This window comes from Amblyomma mixtum, chromosome 5, assembly GCF_055824585.1.
Source record: "Amblyomma mixtum isolate Tamu chromosome 5, ASM5582458v1, whole genome shotgun sequence".
Taxonomy (NCBI): Eukaryota; Metazoa; Arthropoda; class Arachnida; order Ixodida; family Ixodidae; genus Amblyomma; species Amblyomma mixtum.
Window position 1 is genome coordinate 82,023,123 of NC_143016.1, and position 16,599 is coordinate 82,039,721.

The following is a 16,599-nucleotide window of genomic DNA, read 5'->3' on the forward strand; positions in this document are numbered from 1 at the left end:
TCCCAACTTGAAGGCTTCCACACAAAGTGCGAAGCAACCATGAAGTGTGGCGCTTCATTGAGGACTTGTACACTAGGACTTGAGTACATTGAGGACTTGAAGCATTGCACATTTATGAACTGGTATGCAAGGTTTCATACGTTGTAATATTACTCTTCCCACCAGTGCACACAATAAGAAAGCGTTCAGTGTAGCTACTACTCTTCATGAAAAAATAAGAAAATTAGCAACAACTTAGAAAAACATCTCCTCTTGAGAATTAACAAGCTGTACAAAAATAACAAGCAAAGTCACAGTAATTCATTGTAGTGTAAGTTCATGCTATGGCAATAAAAGTTCGAAGGAAAATAACGTAACAGCAATCGATTTTTTTCTGTAATTGTTCAGTTACTTTTCAGAAGCTGTAATTGACCACTGCAAATAGTTTACCTTTCAGATAAAGTAAATGTAATTGCAATGAGTAGCTTATTCCAAGTAATGCATATAAGACTGCCACCGAGAATTCAGATAGTTACTGTGCCCTTTCCTTAAAAATCTAATTGTCCACGCAGGACGCCCACCTTATGTGAAGGGATGAGGGACTGTGTGCCATGCCCCAGCACACTGCCTACCCAGCACCCCCCCACCAGTGCCCCTTCACAACAACCTATGAACAGTTGCTGCACCAGACTACTTACAACACACTCAGGAGAAAACTTACCAGTGGCACTAAAGCAAGTGTAGCAGCATAAAAGCACCAGGCATCCCACCTTTGCACACAAGTTAATAAACACTCCGATCGATAACAGCATTTCTCACAACCCTATCTCAGAGACCTGATTAGCTCAGAGGGTGAATGTCTGATAATTTTTCGCTTTCTCTCATAATAAAGGTCTGCTGCCCCAACTGCTAGCATGTCACTGGACAATGGTTGAAGACACCACCGATTGCGAATCGTAGTAGGCTTCTGCAGCCTACTATCATCACTGGCCTTGTCATCGCCTATTTAACTGCCATATATCTTGCATCCTTGGACTTCAATCTGCACCTAAACATAAGAAATAAACTTTCTAGGTTCCACACTCTCAGCGATGATGAGGTTCTTCACACCATGCGATCCGTTTTCTGGAGAACTGAGCTTTCGGAAAGCTTTGTCTGCAGAGGTCCACACTAGAGAATTGTTGGACTACGTGCATGGGCATCGGAGAGGACAACATTGAAATGTAATTTGTTCGTCCAATTCAGTTGCAAAATCTTTATTTTATGGATAGCTCGGGGCTGCAGATCTTGCTCACATCAGCTGTTTTCCTCTGTATTAGAACTTATGGAACCATTACATGGTGCCATTAAAAGAGCAAGGTAATGAGAAAATCATGAGATGACATCAGTTAATCAGGGAACTAATTCACAAAGCTGCTGGTCCGAAGGAACGGGTTGTGAATTGCCAGTTTTTCATGACATTCCCGACATTTTGGGCTGAGCGAGAAACACAGGCACTCAGATGATCTGTCATTAATGAAAGCTAGGCAACTTTTCTATCGTTTTTTGGGGCAAAGGTGCAAAACTGCTTGCTCGTCGCGATTCATGCTTACATCCAAACGGCTTTGTGCATTCAGCCAAATAAAAAAAAAAAGAAAAGGAAAGGCAGAGGATTATAATCCATGAATGAATGCAGTTTTGAAGTCCTTCTGATTAACAAGCACCTTCCCATTGGCGAAAGAAAACCTAATAATCAAGCTTGTACCTTCAAAAATAACTGACATCCGTCTTGGACAAAATCAAGCTGTAATCAAAGAAAGTCAAGGTGCCATGGATTTCACTATATTGGACGTCTTCAAAGCTCCGAATTTATGGCCTCCCACTGAGTACCCTAAGCAGCTAGGAGAACGTATTTCTGGTTTCCACACTGTAGCTAGTAGCTAGCAGCGACTGTCAACCCACCTCTGCTCTCAATAAAACACAGTATATGCAAAACTAATCATATTTTTATTTCAGTACAAAAGTAATCCAAATAAGGTTCCAGACCCTGAATCTTTTCTCAGCATCACTTCTAATCCATCTTAAACTTCAGTACAAAAGTAATCCAAATAAGGTTCAAGACTTTGCATCTTTCCTCAGCATCACTTTTTGCCACTAATCTTGTCTTGTGCTTTTCTTGAAATGGTCTTGCTGGCACCGCTGAACTTCTTGTTGTCATCCCTAAAAAATAAAACAAAACTATAAGTACACAAAGCACAACAGCATGCTAACTGCATAATGTTAATTAAGCATAGTGCAATATGCAAAGAAAAAAAAAAAAAGATTCTGTTACTCTGCTTCTGACTTCACATTTGTCAATTCACTGCCTGCCAAAGCAAAGCCTATTTTAAATATTACTCTTGCGACTTCTAGCAAGAATCCCATGCAACTGTCTGGCATGAATACAAAATCTCTACTGCTGAAAGCCGGCTTCTGTGGAAGACTCCTTACGCACTCCACAAAGTTAAGTCCCACTCTGGCTGAGTGAATGCTCCATTTTGGGCTATGTTTGCACCAGCATTCTGTGCATTGTTCTTGTTCAAACAGAACAATGTAGGCCTCATTTGAAAGCCTAATGTTCCCTCTGTCAATTGATGCACACGGTTATAGTACAGCTACGTTATCAACTGCGCAAGAGGTGGTATTGCAAATGACGAACTTATCTTGATTAGTTCATTTTTAATTGCCTTTCCAGTTTGGAAGATTTTCGTAGTACTGCCTCACGACCAGAATCCTTGAAAATGAAAACTAACACAGATAAGTTGATTAAACTTTGCAGGGGTGGAAGCCGGCTCCAGCTTTTTGGAGCAGGCATGGGAGCAGCAAAAGTCTTATTTTGCACCAGCTTTGGAGCAGCAAAAGTCTTATTTTGGAGCAGCTTTGGAGCAGCAAAAGTCCCATTTTGGAGCAGCTTTGGAGCAGCAAAAGTCTTATTTTGGAGCAGCTTTGGAGCAGCAAAAGTCCCATTTTGGAGCAGCCTTGGAGCAGCGAAAGTCCCATTTTGGAGTAGCTTTGGAGCAGCGAAAGTCCTATTTTGGAGCAGCTTTGGAGCAGCCAATGTCCCATTTTGGAGCAACTTTGTAGGAATTTGCAGGCTATTTCAGAGTCCTTTTGGAGCAAAGTGGTGACATTTTAATGCGACTGAGAGCAATTTTGCTTGCAACTAGTTCAAAAACTGCATAAATATTGATCACTGATCCCACAGGCCAGAATTAATCAAAAGGACTGCAATTGTTCTGAAGATATCTACTAGAGTTCATGAAAATAAAATAGACATGTGGCAGCTACTACAAACAGTACTTGCAGTAAATTAGCTGTTATTAATTTCAGCTCAGAAAAAGAAAAGAAAACAACAACATAATGGGGACAGTTCATCAAAACCGTCAAAAGAGAGCAGCAGAATCCCGAATATACTGAGTCAGGGCCAAAAAAAAGAAAAGAACACCAAGAAACCGGTGGATTTTAAAATTCGGAAAATTGCCGCACATAAACCAACAAGGAGGGGGCTAACTTACCCTATTTACTCGCATAATTTGCGCCCTCGCGTAAATGCGCACCCAGAATTTATTACTCAACCATGTATAAAAAGAAAAGGAACCAGCGGGTGCATGCAAGGCAGGCTGTGGAAGATCGGCACGAACGTGTTGCTGTATATGGCTGTACAAAGTGCAAGTAGCGAGGGTACGCCGGCCGCGCCGCTGTGAAGATATAACCATGTAACTGCCCAGGCCAAGTCAAAGCAATTTCATAACTGCTGCGAGCGAGGTGCGGGCACAACGGGTATTAAGCCCGGTGCCCATTCCCTGGCAGCTCCACGTGTAAGAAGGTCTTATTTCGTTTGTTAAATTAGCTCCGGTAAAGAAAATTACATTCACGCGCTGCTTACCCGGCCCACTCGCGCTGGTGGTCGCTTTCCAGGACAAGGTGTCCAGAATCCTAAACAACCGAACAGCTGGCGTGCTACCACATTCAGGAAGCACTGCCATCGACAGCAATTCTCAAGCCGGTTTTTCTTAGCAAACTGGTTAATTTTTTTCGGACTGCTCGATTATTCTGACCATTTTTCATGTCTACCTGAGTCAGAAAAATCCGCCAACGGCAGTAGATATATGCAACTTAATTGTCATGCGAATTACACGGTGCACCATTAAATACTAATCAATAATACATCTTAGATGTAAAGGAATTAATTTTCTTTGACAGCATCACTTTCTATAATCTACTGCCGGTGGATGTATATGTGGGTAATCATGTCACAGATTAAAGCACATGGTTACGAAGTGACGGCTGTGCAGGTACAATTGTCCATGCACTCGTACAATCCTTTCAACAGTTTGGAGCTGCACATATAGTGTTGCGGGCCGCCAACAATGCAACAAAGCCTGCAGCACCTCGCAACATGCTGTTTGCAATCTTAGAAAACAGCACCATGGACAAGAAGAATGATGCATACTTGCTCATGCGAATCCTGTCCCGGCAGCCACGGCCTCCTTCCCAATGAGCTGTGGGCTTCTTGGTCATGAAACTTGCGCAGCCAATGCATGGCTTCTCTGCAGCAAACGGCTGCAAAAATGACAGGCTTTTGTAACACGAGGCTGGGTAAGGGGCACTGCTACTCCAATACACACTCTGATGGCAGTAAAGCCCATTCAGAGATTACAAATTCACATACTGCAGTCGCAAAGCACGTATACTACAGTGGGCTCTCACTAATTCACAGTCAATAAGATCTGGTTTATTCGAACCAACACCTTGGTCCTCTATATTAAATAGGTTCCCCACAATTCAAACTCCATGTAATTCGAAGAAATTCTTGGTCCCCTTCGGGTCACAATTACCAAAAGTAAACTGCATAAAGCTTATTCATGTGACGTCAATTAAACAGAGCACCTACATCGCATCCTGTTGTGCAGCAAATCCAATAATGGCCTCTCGACACACCTTTTAGAGAAGCAGGGTGCACTGCCCTGTCCCCACTTCCCTTTGTGCAACACCCCACAGTTGGAGATCTTAGTTTCGAACCTCACAACAGTATAATGGTTGGGGGCACAGGGTTGCCATGCAGAAGCCTCCTGCCACCTGCCAAATCTGACAGTGAATAGGATCTACATGAACACAGCTACAAAACGAAACCAAACTAGACATCTGGCACCACAACTAAGCAATACATTTCACAGCGTTTCACAATTCTTCAATGACGTGACCTTGGGCATCTGCTGGCACAATTCGCGCTGTGAAACCACATGACTAGATGAACTTGATGTGTGTATGGGTGGGGGGGTTGGCCTTCAATCTCTTGCACTCAATTTTCCACGCCACATCGCTGTCATGCTGGGAAGCCAACCTAACTAAAGCCTAGTGGTGGCCTTTGCCTGGCGTGCTTTGCTGCCAAAGGCGTTGTGGAAACCAATCTTACCTTAATTTTAATGAATGATTACTCTATTTGTAACATACTAGTAACAGGATCAGTTAGCTTATGACAGACAATGGCTAGTTCTAAAGAGCCATTTACTGCGCCTTCCGATGCGAAGCAGGTTAGGCCTAGCAACGCCTGCAAGCAGTGCTCTGTCAGCATGCACTTCTTGCTTTTAGGCTAGAGATAAGCTCACCTGATGTCATACTTATATACATCAAATTACTGATATATCAAACTATAGTATTTTGTGATCGAATTTGATACATCCGGGATCAACTCTACGATCTTAGAATTTCACCATTATTAAGTCTAGTGCCTAAAGTGACAAGAATGTTGCAAGAATTTCTGGATCAGGGTTTTCAACATCCAAAATGTTTTGAACAACTAAGCACTGACACATAGCCAGTGTCTTCTCCAGCAGAAGTGGCCAGAGGGTAGCAACAGTTCACAGCACAGCACACCAGAAGTGCAAGCTGTAAGTTGCCATACCACAGCCCAAAATATACCAAAGCTCCTCACCTGTTCCTTGCAACAGTGGCCACAAATCATTCGCGTAGCAAATTTCATCTCGTGGCTGCCACCCTCCTGTTCCTCATGGCACTTGTCACACGGGTAGGCCTTCCCACAGCAAGGAAACCTGAAACCAACATGCAGTGTTGATAACCATCACCATCAATAAAGGTGCCACGAAGCTTGATCGTACCAACTGGTTCTAGGCAAAGAGAAACAGCACCTACATGTGCTGCTTGTTAAAGGTTGGTTGGTTTATGGGGTTTAACGTCCCAAAGCGACTCAGGATATGAGAGACGCCGTAGTGAAGGGCTCCGGAAATTTCGACCACCTGGGGTTCTTCAACGTGCACTGACATCACACAGTACACGGGCCTCTGGAATTTCGCCTCCATCAAAATTTGACCGCCATTTGCTAAAGCTATAGCAGCAGTGACCTGCAGGAGCATCATATTTCCATGAAACTTAAAGACGGTCACAGATAACACAAATGGTACAACCTGTGCAAATTTTTGATCTACAGCTTCCCTTCATTTAAAGCTTTTATCATAAAGCCATATTTCATCACACTAACTAACTATAACAGTGGACCCTCGTATTCTAACTCTCTTAATTCCAACATCTAGTTTATATAGACTGACATTTTGCTTCAGTCGATATCAAAAAGGCTCCTCTAAAGGACTCCACATAATCTGACCAACTTTGCGGTCCCCTTTGAGTTGAAATCATCGCTAGTCAATTGTATTTCCATTGCTCAATCTTTTAAGAAGCTTTGCATTAAATTAATGATTTAAAAGGAATAACTAAACTATAGCAAATTCCTTGGTTCAGCCAGCACGCATTGACCCCAACACACAACCAATAATTTTCCGGCAACAAAGACCAACCTCCCTTACCTCAACCATCGAAAGCTCTTCTTGTAATGCTTGCAGATGCCACCATCTGGAAGAGGCTTGCCTTCTTGAATAGCTGGATCCTTTACATTTTTCACCATCTTGGGGGCCTTTATGGAAAATGCCGCACCAGAGTTTTCTGAAACAATACATCAGGTAAGTGTCATTGAAAACACTGAGATCATTTTAGCACTTACCACTGCAGATGTCAGTAAATTAGTAATGAGAATTAGGACACATAGTACATTGATGTGCATATTCAAGACAAATTCCATGCACCAAGAAAAACACACATTTCTGCAAGTTCACTACATTAGTGCATTGCTTCCACTTATGGTATCCAAAGCAGTAACAGAATGAAAAAAAAAGGGGAGGGGGGGGGGGGGGGTGGAATGTATGTAGGTCCAATGCTACATAGTCACAAAATACTGACCAGTTGCTTTGGAAGGCTGCAGCTGAAGAAACTTGACAGACTCCATGAGTACAGTCATCTTGGCATTGCAGAACTGGCACCAAAGAGAGCGACGCTGCCCATAGTGTATGCCCTGCATATTGGGAAAACAGAGTGAATTCTTGTGGCATCTTATAGCGTTCTAAGAGCTGCCGGTTTTGCTACAGTAGTTGTTACAGAGAACACTTAAAACAAAATTTTAAGGAAACTTGACTTGAGCAGCCTAAGTGCACAAAGAGGATCAAGTCAAACACATGATCTCATCAAAATCCATACACATCAGTAGAATTAAACAACATCCAGCCAGCCTAGAACATGCCAACATGCTTAAGAAAAAAGCAAGTCTACAAAATTTTTGCGATGATGGAAACTAAGAATGAACAGCATGTGCTTAGTGCGGCAGATCACAAGCAGTCACAGATGAAACATCAAGAGCACATAACACAATCTGACTTATCAATGTGCAACAATACTCACATCAACTGCCATTTTCTTGTTGCAGCTGAAGCAGTCCACACAAAAAGCACAGCCAGACAGCACCAGGTCCACTGCACAGCAGTCGACAAGGTCAAGGTAGCCCAGCACAGAATTGAACTGATGCATCAAGTTTGGCCGGAATGTCACGCTGCATGTCCGTGAGCAACGGCCGCATGTCACCACATTGCGGCGACGTGCCGGCGTGACGACATCCGCATTGCAGCGGCACCTGCCACATTGCACCCTGACCGCCACTCTTGTGCATTCTAGCGTGGCCACGCCTTCTCCAAGCTCCAGGCGCCGAAACTTCACTTCAGTGCCTTTCTTTTGGTTCACTGTAACGTCAACACCAGTTCGCTGTGAGGACTTCTCATCCACCGAAAATTTTCCAGATGAACTGGCAGCATCTGTAAGCGAGGCAGCTGTGCCGGACAACTGATGCTGCTCTTCAAAGGGGCCATCCTTCTGTTTTTCAATTTTATCGTGCTGCAATCCTTTGGCTTTTTCATCAGAGCTTTTGGCAGTGTCTCTGCTACCACAGGGTTTGGCATCATTTCCAAAGCAATCAAGGCCATTTGTGATGCTACCACTGCCTTCCATTTGTTTTTCATGCTCCAAATCTTGCTCCCTTGAATGATTTCCATCAAAGCATCTCCCTCCCTCCTCAACGGGATTAAGTGTCAGCATATGCAGCTTGTCTGCCAGGCCTGGCTCTTGTGGCAAGTCCTGACATGCGTTGTCCTGAGTGTCAGTAGCAGGGCTGTCTAAATCCTCGCCCCCTTCGGGCAGTGCGCCATCTGCAAGTGGCTCTGTGCTTTCCTTGGTAGCGCCCGTCAGCTGCTCAAAGGGAACGAATTCAAGACCGGCTGCCTCAGCAAGTTGAACTTTCTTCACCTAAACAAAGTCAAGAAGATATCATCATAAGAATTCTGCACGCCAACAGCATTAACACAGAGAGTGCATTTTATAAATAAATTAAAACAAAAAGCAGAACAAAATGTACACATAGAGGTAAGGTGTGAAAGAACTGCAACAAATCTGGAGTGCAGGAGCAACACAAAGCGGCCACAGTTAGAGCGACAGTTGCTATTACAAGAGATGATATGCAAAACTGCTTGCCAGTCCGGCAACACCCATCTTGATTCAGTCGAGCAGGTGCGTAGTTTGGTAGTGTGCTTGCTTGATATTGGGCGAAGTTGTCACGAATCTTGCGAGTAAAATTTGGAAATCAAAGCTTCAGCCACTGTGCTGTTTATACCGCTGACCTTTTACCAAAAGAACGTCCTTTCTTGTCGAGTCAGCATTAGCATGCTTCTACTGCATCTTCTGCTTCTTGGTGCTGAAGACCACAAGAATTAGCATCGGGAAGTGCATAGAAAAGTTGAACTCTGTGTCGATGTGATTTTAATGCGCGCATTTAGGCATCAGTCCAAGAACATCGCATTATCATTACTTTTTGTTTTGAAGTAGGTGAAAATTCGCCTGGTAGAATAGAGAGCGTTATTTTGTGCTGTGTGCACACATATGCGTTGGCCTGAAGCAACTGTGACACTGCAAGCTTTAATGAACTCTGGCGATAGCAGCTGCATGCACAACACTGTAATCACACACGACACACAACTAGCTGTGAAATACCATTCTTTCAACTATAATGCGCAATGAGCATCAATGCGCTTTTCAACATCACCGGTCATTGAAGAGCTGGGCGCAGTTTGTTGAGGTTCATTGTCTTAGATCAAGGTTTGCAGCTGAAGCACACTGAGTGCACGTAGCCACGATTTGCCGGTAAATTTATTTTGCAGCCGGACTACATGCTTGAGCAACACCAGCATACAGCGACTGAAAAAAATTTTCCCCGTCTATTTCGTCATGCAAGTGCTTGTTGATATGTCTAGGTCAATCGATCATATGCTGCCAGAGTTAACACGAAATCGGCTCCTCTTCTGATCAGGGACAATAAATAGGATGGACCAAATTGTAATTTGAAAACGAACCACTTCTAGAGCTTTGTAAATAATGAGCACAGCAGGCGACTGTAAACGAGTCGGCCTGTTTACACAATACCTCGCATTGCATTTGGCATTATTGAAATATTCGCGCATAGCAATAAAATCGTAAACTAGACGCTGAAATGTATACCCGGCTCCCACACGCATCACAATATCCTCACAGAATGCATAGAGTAGCTCAACAGTGCTTTGGCGTTTCACCTTTCACATGAAGTGCAGTCGTCTTTACCGAATGCCAGGTGGCGGTTTTATCGAACCAACACCGGTGGACATAGATCTCTGAGCTTTAAGAGATGACGGTGTGCATTTCCCATATCGTCTATTCCAAACGAGTAAGGGTGCACTGTCAGCAACACGTGCTTGATGTGACAAGAAAACACATCAGTAATGACAGGCATTACTGTGTTTGAACAGACACCATGCTGCTAGCAAATGTGTTGTGTTGTGTTGGGTTTAATGGCACATAGGCAGCTAAGGCCATCATGCGCCAAGCACAAGGTATAGGAAACGTTTTCTGCGGGATTTACCTAATAAAAATGTGGAAAGTGATTGGTGGTGTCTACTAGAGGGCCTAAACATGCCGCTAGCAAAGGAATGGTGGAAACTACAAAAGGCATAATAGAGAGGTCATGAGAAGAGTAATTTCATAGCCCACAGACATTTTTTTTAATTTACCTGCATAGGCCAACCAGTCAGTGAAATTAGAGCACAATAAAAGTTCACATGGCCAGCAAAAGAAAACATGCTGCTTATTCAGTACTGACCCACAAAGGAAAGACAGGTTATAATCACCTTTCTCAAGCTCTCAATAAACATATCCTCGAGGTTCCGGTCAAACCAGCGAAGGAAGGGACGCAGAAGCAGCGATCCTGGTCCAACATGGTTGGTTGCAGAGTGCTTTTCATTAAGCCATGTCTTCACAGCTTTGTTGAGGTCCCTGTAAACACAACAAACAGCAGCCATTAGTTTTGGAACATAAACATGTCTCTGTCAATAAAATACAAACTAAATAAACTACAATAAACTAAATAAACTGTCCAGATAAATAAACTAAATAAACTGTCAATAAACTATAAACTACCAAGTTCCTACAGCCATAAATAATTTACCGCCACCTCTTGACTTCAATTCTTCCGCATCGTGGTCCAATAAGAACCTTAAACATTACTTAATAAGCAGTAACATTCAATTTCCACAATACTTCACTCTAGATTTCCTTACAGTTACTGTGTGTAATTTGTGAATCATGCTACTTTGTTTGATGATTATGTATTCTGATCAGTAAATCTTGGTTGTGTTGCCTGCTCTGTGAACTTTATGTAGAAAAGTGTGTGTTGCATATTGTTTTTTTGTGCATTATTGTGTTACAACCTGCATATGCGTCCTCTTTTTTTTTTCGTAACTTGTATTACAAGTAAGGTTTTTTCAAATGTTTTACTTTTGCCACTGCATTGCCAACCATGTATGGGTGCTGAGGCCTTCGTCAGGCAAGTCAGCCTTTTGCCTCAGCTCCTCTTTCCATGGAAAGAAACGAATTGAATTGAAATATAAGGGTGTATACTCTGATAAGAACCTAAACTGGATAGCATACCTTTAGCCCAAAGCAAAGCTTACTTGTGGCAAATTCAGGCTAGGTCATGCATTAGCATGACATCTTTTTTAAAAACGTAATGAGCGAGGCCTGTGCAATAGAACAGCTAGACACAGCCAGCCTGGAAATAAAGGATTTGAGGTACTCTTCTTTAGGTCATATATATGAAATAAAACCCAATCTGTACCTAAGTCAAGTATGCAATCCTAAGTTAAGATTGATTTATGCTGGCTGATATAATTTTTGCCAACAATAAGAATTCCAGCAATGTGCTGCTTTTTAGGTATAAGCTTGAGTCAAATAATACAAATCTGCAATTGCCATGCAAACAAAGGCAGCTGAAATCTGCACAAATTTCCTGTGCAATTTTCAGATCAACAACACATAACACACCACAGGGCTCCTTAATGTCTCACACAACAATAAGATCACGTCCTCAGCATGATGACACCGTCGAATCCAGATAAAAATTCTTGAATGCACCGATTTTTGTGCACAACCATATATGCATTTGGTCGCACTTAAGGCCCAAGTTTTCAAGCCAGCAAAAATAGTACATACAGTACCAATTCTTCCAACAGCCAGAACCAGGGACGAAGGGCATTAAGTGAAAGCGGGGTGGAAACAGAAATGATCACTAATAAAGCTTGCATGAAAACCCAGGGGCTCTCGCACAGGCTACTGAGCACATTCTTCACATGCATAACATTTCATACAGAATGCATAGAACGCAGGACAAGTTCCTACAATCCCAAGAAACCTGGTTGCATGAACCAGCAACCCCTGCCCTCACACACATAAAAAGACATTGTTTATACATTGCAATAAGCATTTTCCTTTTTAAATGCTGCTGAGAATAAGCATACATAGTACAAAAGTTGACACAATGCTTGTTTTATAAATAGTCACGTATTAAGCCAGGGATTAGTCCAGTATATCTATATGCTTGTCAAATGTACGAAGCTACACTAGCATTAGCCTTTCTAAGCTCTGCACAATTAGCACAACGATCACATCACTAAGTGAAATCCGTGTAGTCAGGCTAATGTCAGACATACTGCAACTCCTGAGAAGGAGGACTGCTCAAGCCCTGCTTGAACTGCTGTGAACTTGCATTGTTCGTGCACCTCCTGAGAAGAAGGACTGCTCAAGCCCTGCTTGAACTGCTGTGAATTTGCATTGTTCGTGCAACTCCTGAGAAGAAGGACTGCTCAAGCCCTGCTTGAACTGCTGTGAATTTGCATTGTTCGTGCAGACATCAAGACAGAGGGATAGCTATATACCACCTTGCCTCACTTAACAGCCACTGAAAGATAAGTCTAGTCTAATAAATGTTACAACCAACTCTCCATAAAACATTCTCCTAAAGAAAAATAAAATAAACAGCAAACAGGAACAAATTACAACCAAACTAGAGCTGCCACACTTTACAACCTCCTAATTAGCACACTCTTTAAAATAAATGATATCGCTGCTGAGCAACACGTTTGCAATACATCGGTGGATCCTGCTACAACCAAAGTGCATTGGGAGGCATCAACTAACACTTGCTACAGTCAGATAAAACTCAAGAATAAATTGGCAAATGGCCCTCAAACCAAGGATGGGGACCCATTATCATGATGTAGTGGTTTATCTGGTTAATCCACGGTTGATCCCCTTACACCAGCCAGCACCCTGCCACGTCAGACTAGTAGCTGAAAGGGGATTAACCATGACATCACGACACTTGGTCACTGCCACTGGTTGGAGAGTCTCCTTTCAGGGGCACGTGTTGCTTCATTCTTGAGTAGTAACTAGCTATAGTTCCCTTCACAGGTCTGCTAACGCATACACCATAACGTCAGTAATGTAATCCCAAAAGGAAACAAGGAATCACGATTATAAGATGGCACTGCTACAAGACAATGAGTGTTCTTCACAAGAAAGCACCGAGAGGAATGCTTACAGCAGGCCTCCACAATTCTGCAGCAGCAAAGTTTACGAAAAAGCTGGAGTCTTTTCCTTCCTTTCTTCTTTTTCTTTTTTCACCAACAATTTTTGTGCTACAGCTTTATGCACCTATGAGTCTGTATAGTCTGCTTTATCAAACATTTACAACCACTGCACCATATTACAGGATATATATAAACTGCGAAAGACAGCAAGCAGAAGAAAATCACCCACCTGACTAATGTTGGGGGTAGAACACCTTCTTCATCCAGTATCATCATCGTAAAGCACTAGAACCAGAATAGCAAAAAAAAAAGGAGGAGGGGGTGGGGGGCACACAGTCAACACCAAACAGCGTTTTCCATCAAGCAAAAGCTTACCTCTTTGGGGTAAGATTTCGGAAAAGCCACCATCATCGTGAGTTCTTTGACATCAAATGGCTGCGGTGAGAAATAACAAAATGTAAGCTGTCAGAGAGCAAACTGCAGAGAGCAAAGTCATGCATTGGAAAATCGAAGCAGTCAGCGTGGCATACCCAGTCAGGGTCTGTTGGTCCAAATACAAAGGAATACTTGTCAGTACCATCCTCGGCAGTTAATTTCTTGCTCTTTCTGAAACGCTTCCGAAACTGGTCAATTTCTCTGTGCCTGTAAAGGAGACACAAGGTTACTGATTAGACTCAAAATCTTGATAACAGGGTCAAAGCAGAAATATACATGGGCGCAAGAAAGGAACGCAGCAAAATGTTTGGTTTGGTTTGGTTTATGGGGTTTAACGTCCCAAAGCGACTAAAGGCTATGAGAGACGGCATAGTGGAGGGCTCCAGAAATTTCTACCACCTGGGGTTCTTTAACGTGCACTGACATCGCACAGTACACGGGCCTCAAGAATTTCGCCTCCAAAGAAATTCAACCGCCGCGGCCGGGATCGAACCCGTGTCTTTCGGGTCAGCAGCCGAGCACCATAACCGCTGAGCCACCGCGGCAGGTGGCAGATGTTACTAATGCATGCTGCAATAAAGGCAGCAGTCTCACCATGCCCATATGACAACCACTTTAAGCAAGAAACACATTACTCTTTAATTAACCATGACAAGTAGCCAGTTCGGTGATATCAAATGATGTCTTGAAAGCCTGTCTCACAGATTCAGTATATCATGGTCTACTGTTCTATTCTGCAGTACTTTTGCTTTGCCGAAATTTCCGGAGCCCTCCACTACGGCGCATCTCATAGCCTTAGTCACTTTGGGACGTTAAACCCCATAAACCAACCAACCAAGCTTTTGCTTTGAAAATTTTCACTCAAAATGCAGTGGGCCATACTAGTCTCACTGGCACCCTTTGAACAAATGTGCATAATCAAAGTGAGTTATATTATCACACTAACTCCAGAGAAGAGCAGAAAAGCAGCCAACTTAACCCCTGAATGCACCTGGTAGAGGCATCTATGATGATTGAGGCAAAGTGATAGGAATTGGTATTGCACATCTACATGTAATCTTCCCATAACCTTCAATGCTGTATTTATACATAGTTATTAATCATACAGAATGATCATTTATAATGTTCATTAATTCAAGTTGTCCTTGCATCCTATGATCTTAGCCCAACATGTCCTGCGACGTGAGTTACTCGTGAATAATCGGCACAGTGAAGCGTGGCCTTGAAGCAAAAGTACAGGAGTAGCTCCAGGAAAAGGCTAAGCCATGCGTGAGGCTAATAAATCTGCGCTCGCAGCGAAGACAAGCAAAAGGCGGTTGCATAAAAAAAAAAAAAAAACGGGCCGCGCGAGGCACTTCCTCTAGTTCATCCAGGACCCGTCGAAGGCGGAAAAGCCGAAACAACGGGAACGCGAGCCGGCAAGGAATGCAAAGAACGCCCGAGAGAGATCTGCCTCTCTTGAAGACTAGTTGCGAGGCCATCGTCCGTCAACCGCGCTGCCCCAACCAGGTGCTAATCGGCCGGTGTAAAAAAAAGCATGCACTAGTATTACATACAGGTCGTACTTTTGGAAAGGAGCTGTAGGAGGGCGATGCACAGCAAAGCGTTGACTACCGAGGGCAATTACCTCAACTGTTCAAGAAGCTCCTCTTCGCTCGGAGGCTGCTGAGCTGAGCAGCCTTCCGGAGGTTTGTTTGCGACTTCTGGAGGCGTCTGATCGCTCGCCGACGGATTGCCGACTTCACTGCTGTTTTCCTCCGGGTGTGGTGAGTCGTTCAGGGGGGCTTCTTGCAGAACTTGGGCACTGCTTTTAACCGTACCGCGACGGCGCCTGTGTGCATAGCGGCAGCCGCGGCCGTAGCGGCAGTATCCGTGGCGCTCGAAGAACCGGCAGAACTCCTTCGCCGGTGGCCGCTCGCTAGGCTCATTAGCAGAATCGTTCGGGGTGACGTCTCCGTTGTGCTTATCATCTGCCTCGTGTGTAACGGCCGCAGGCCGTTCGTCTAGCTGGTGCAAGTACCGACACTGGTCGCCATTTCGGCAGTGACCGTTCTTAGCGAAGAACTTACAGACTACTGTTGCCCGCGGTGCGTTGCTCGATGGCTGCTTATCGGTCCTATGCGCAAAACCACGACGGCGAAAAGGCGGTCGAACTGCGCTGCTCAGGCGATTGGCTGCATTTTCAGGCTTGCCTGTCTTGCCACCAGGAGCTGCAGAAGCGTGGGGATCTCTCGAGCGCGCTGATGCTTGCGGATCTAGGCCGACGGCATCGTAAGAATCACGCTCGGTATTACCGGTCGCTCCTTGGCTCATAAGTGGGCAGCACCAACTGGGATCGGACTCGAGCACGCCGTGGGCTCTCGTACAGTTCAGTGGCAGGACCACGGGCAAGACTAAGCGGGTGTTTACCCTCAAGAAAAACAGAGCCGAAGCTCAACTTCCGGCAGCAGCGGAATGTACTACGCTGGTCGAGCAGAAGGTACTAAATCGAGACACGAGGCCGGCCTTTCCAGCGGTGGGTTGCAATGAGGTTGAAATCGTCCAAATCTTGCACAACACGAAGAAACGGAGGAAAGAAAGCCTCGCTGCGTACTCGCTATGAGCTTTCAAGATTGCGACTTTCGCGTCAACATATACCGGATATGACGCAACGAGCGCTACGTTACGCGCCCTGAACGACTACTGCACCACCGATATGCCATACACAAATGCACAATGCATGCGCAATAGAACGCACCAACTGCGCACGTGCTGCCGCCAGCCGCCAGCGCTTTGCAATGGCTTTGCAGAAATTTGTCGCGTGACATGCCTATTTCTTGTTTCAAGAGGGTGTTTACGGCGCCAGCGTAAAGCTTTTGTTACGTATAACATTTTAATTTTGCTA

General features: G+C 44.1%; 1 protein-coding gene across 1 annotated transcript; it reads right to left on the reverse strand.

The window, feature by feature from the left end:
- Positions 1-1,946: 1,946 nt before the first annotated feature.
- On the reverse strand, positions 1,947-16,344 carry LOC149342818 (uncharacterized). Its single transcript, XM_089545300.1, has 11 exons — positions 15,343-16,344; positions 13,811-13,922; positions 13,656-13,715; positions 13,510-13,565; positions 10,545-10,689; positions 7,744-8,637; positions 7,249-7,360; positions 6,819-6,954; positions 5,933-6,050; positions 4,451-4,560; positions 1,947-2,178 (listed from the first exon to the last, which is right to left on the reverse strand). The coding sequence occupies exons 1-11, from the start codon at positions 16,026-16,028 to the stop codon at positions 2,100-2,102; spliced, it is 2,508 nt and encodes an 835-aa protein (XP_089401426.1). The 5' UTR covers positions 16,029-16,344; the 3' UTR covers positions 1,947-2,099.
- Between the last annotated feature and the right edge of the window lie 255 nt (positions 16,345-16,599).

Excerpts from the sequence above, each read along its gene's own strand:
- LOC149342818 (XM_089545300.1), bottom strand. The coding sequence starts at position 16,028 with ATGAGCCAAGGAGCGACCGGTAATACCGAGCGTGATTCTTACGATGCC. Across the intron at positions 6,051-6,818 it reads AAGAGCTTTCGATGGTTGAG|GTTTCCTTGCTGTGGGAAGG; the intron begins GTAAGGGAGGTT and ends TGTTGGTTTCAG. Across the intron at positions 4,561-5,932 it reads GCCACTGTTGCAAGGAACAG|CCGTTTGCTGCAGAGAAGCC; the intron begins GTGAGGAGCTTT and ends TCATTTTTGCAG.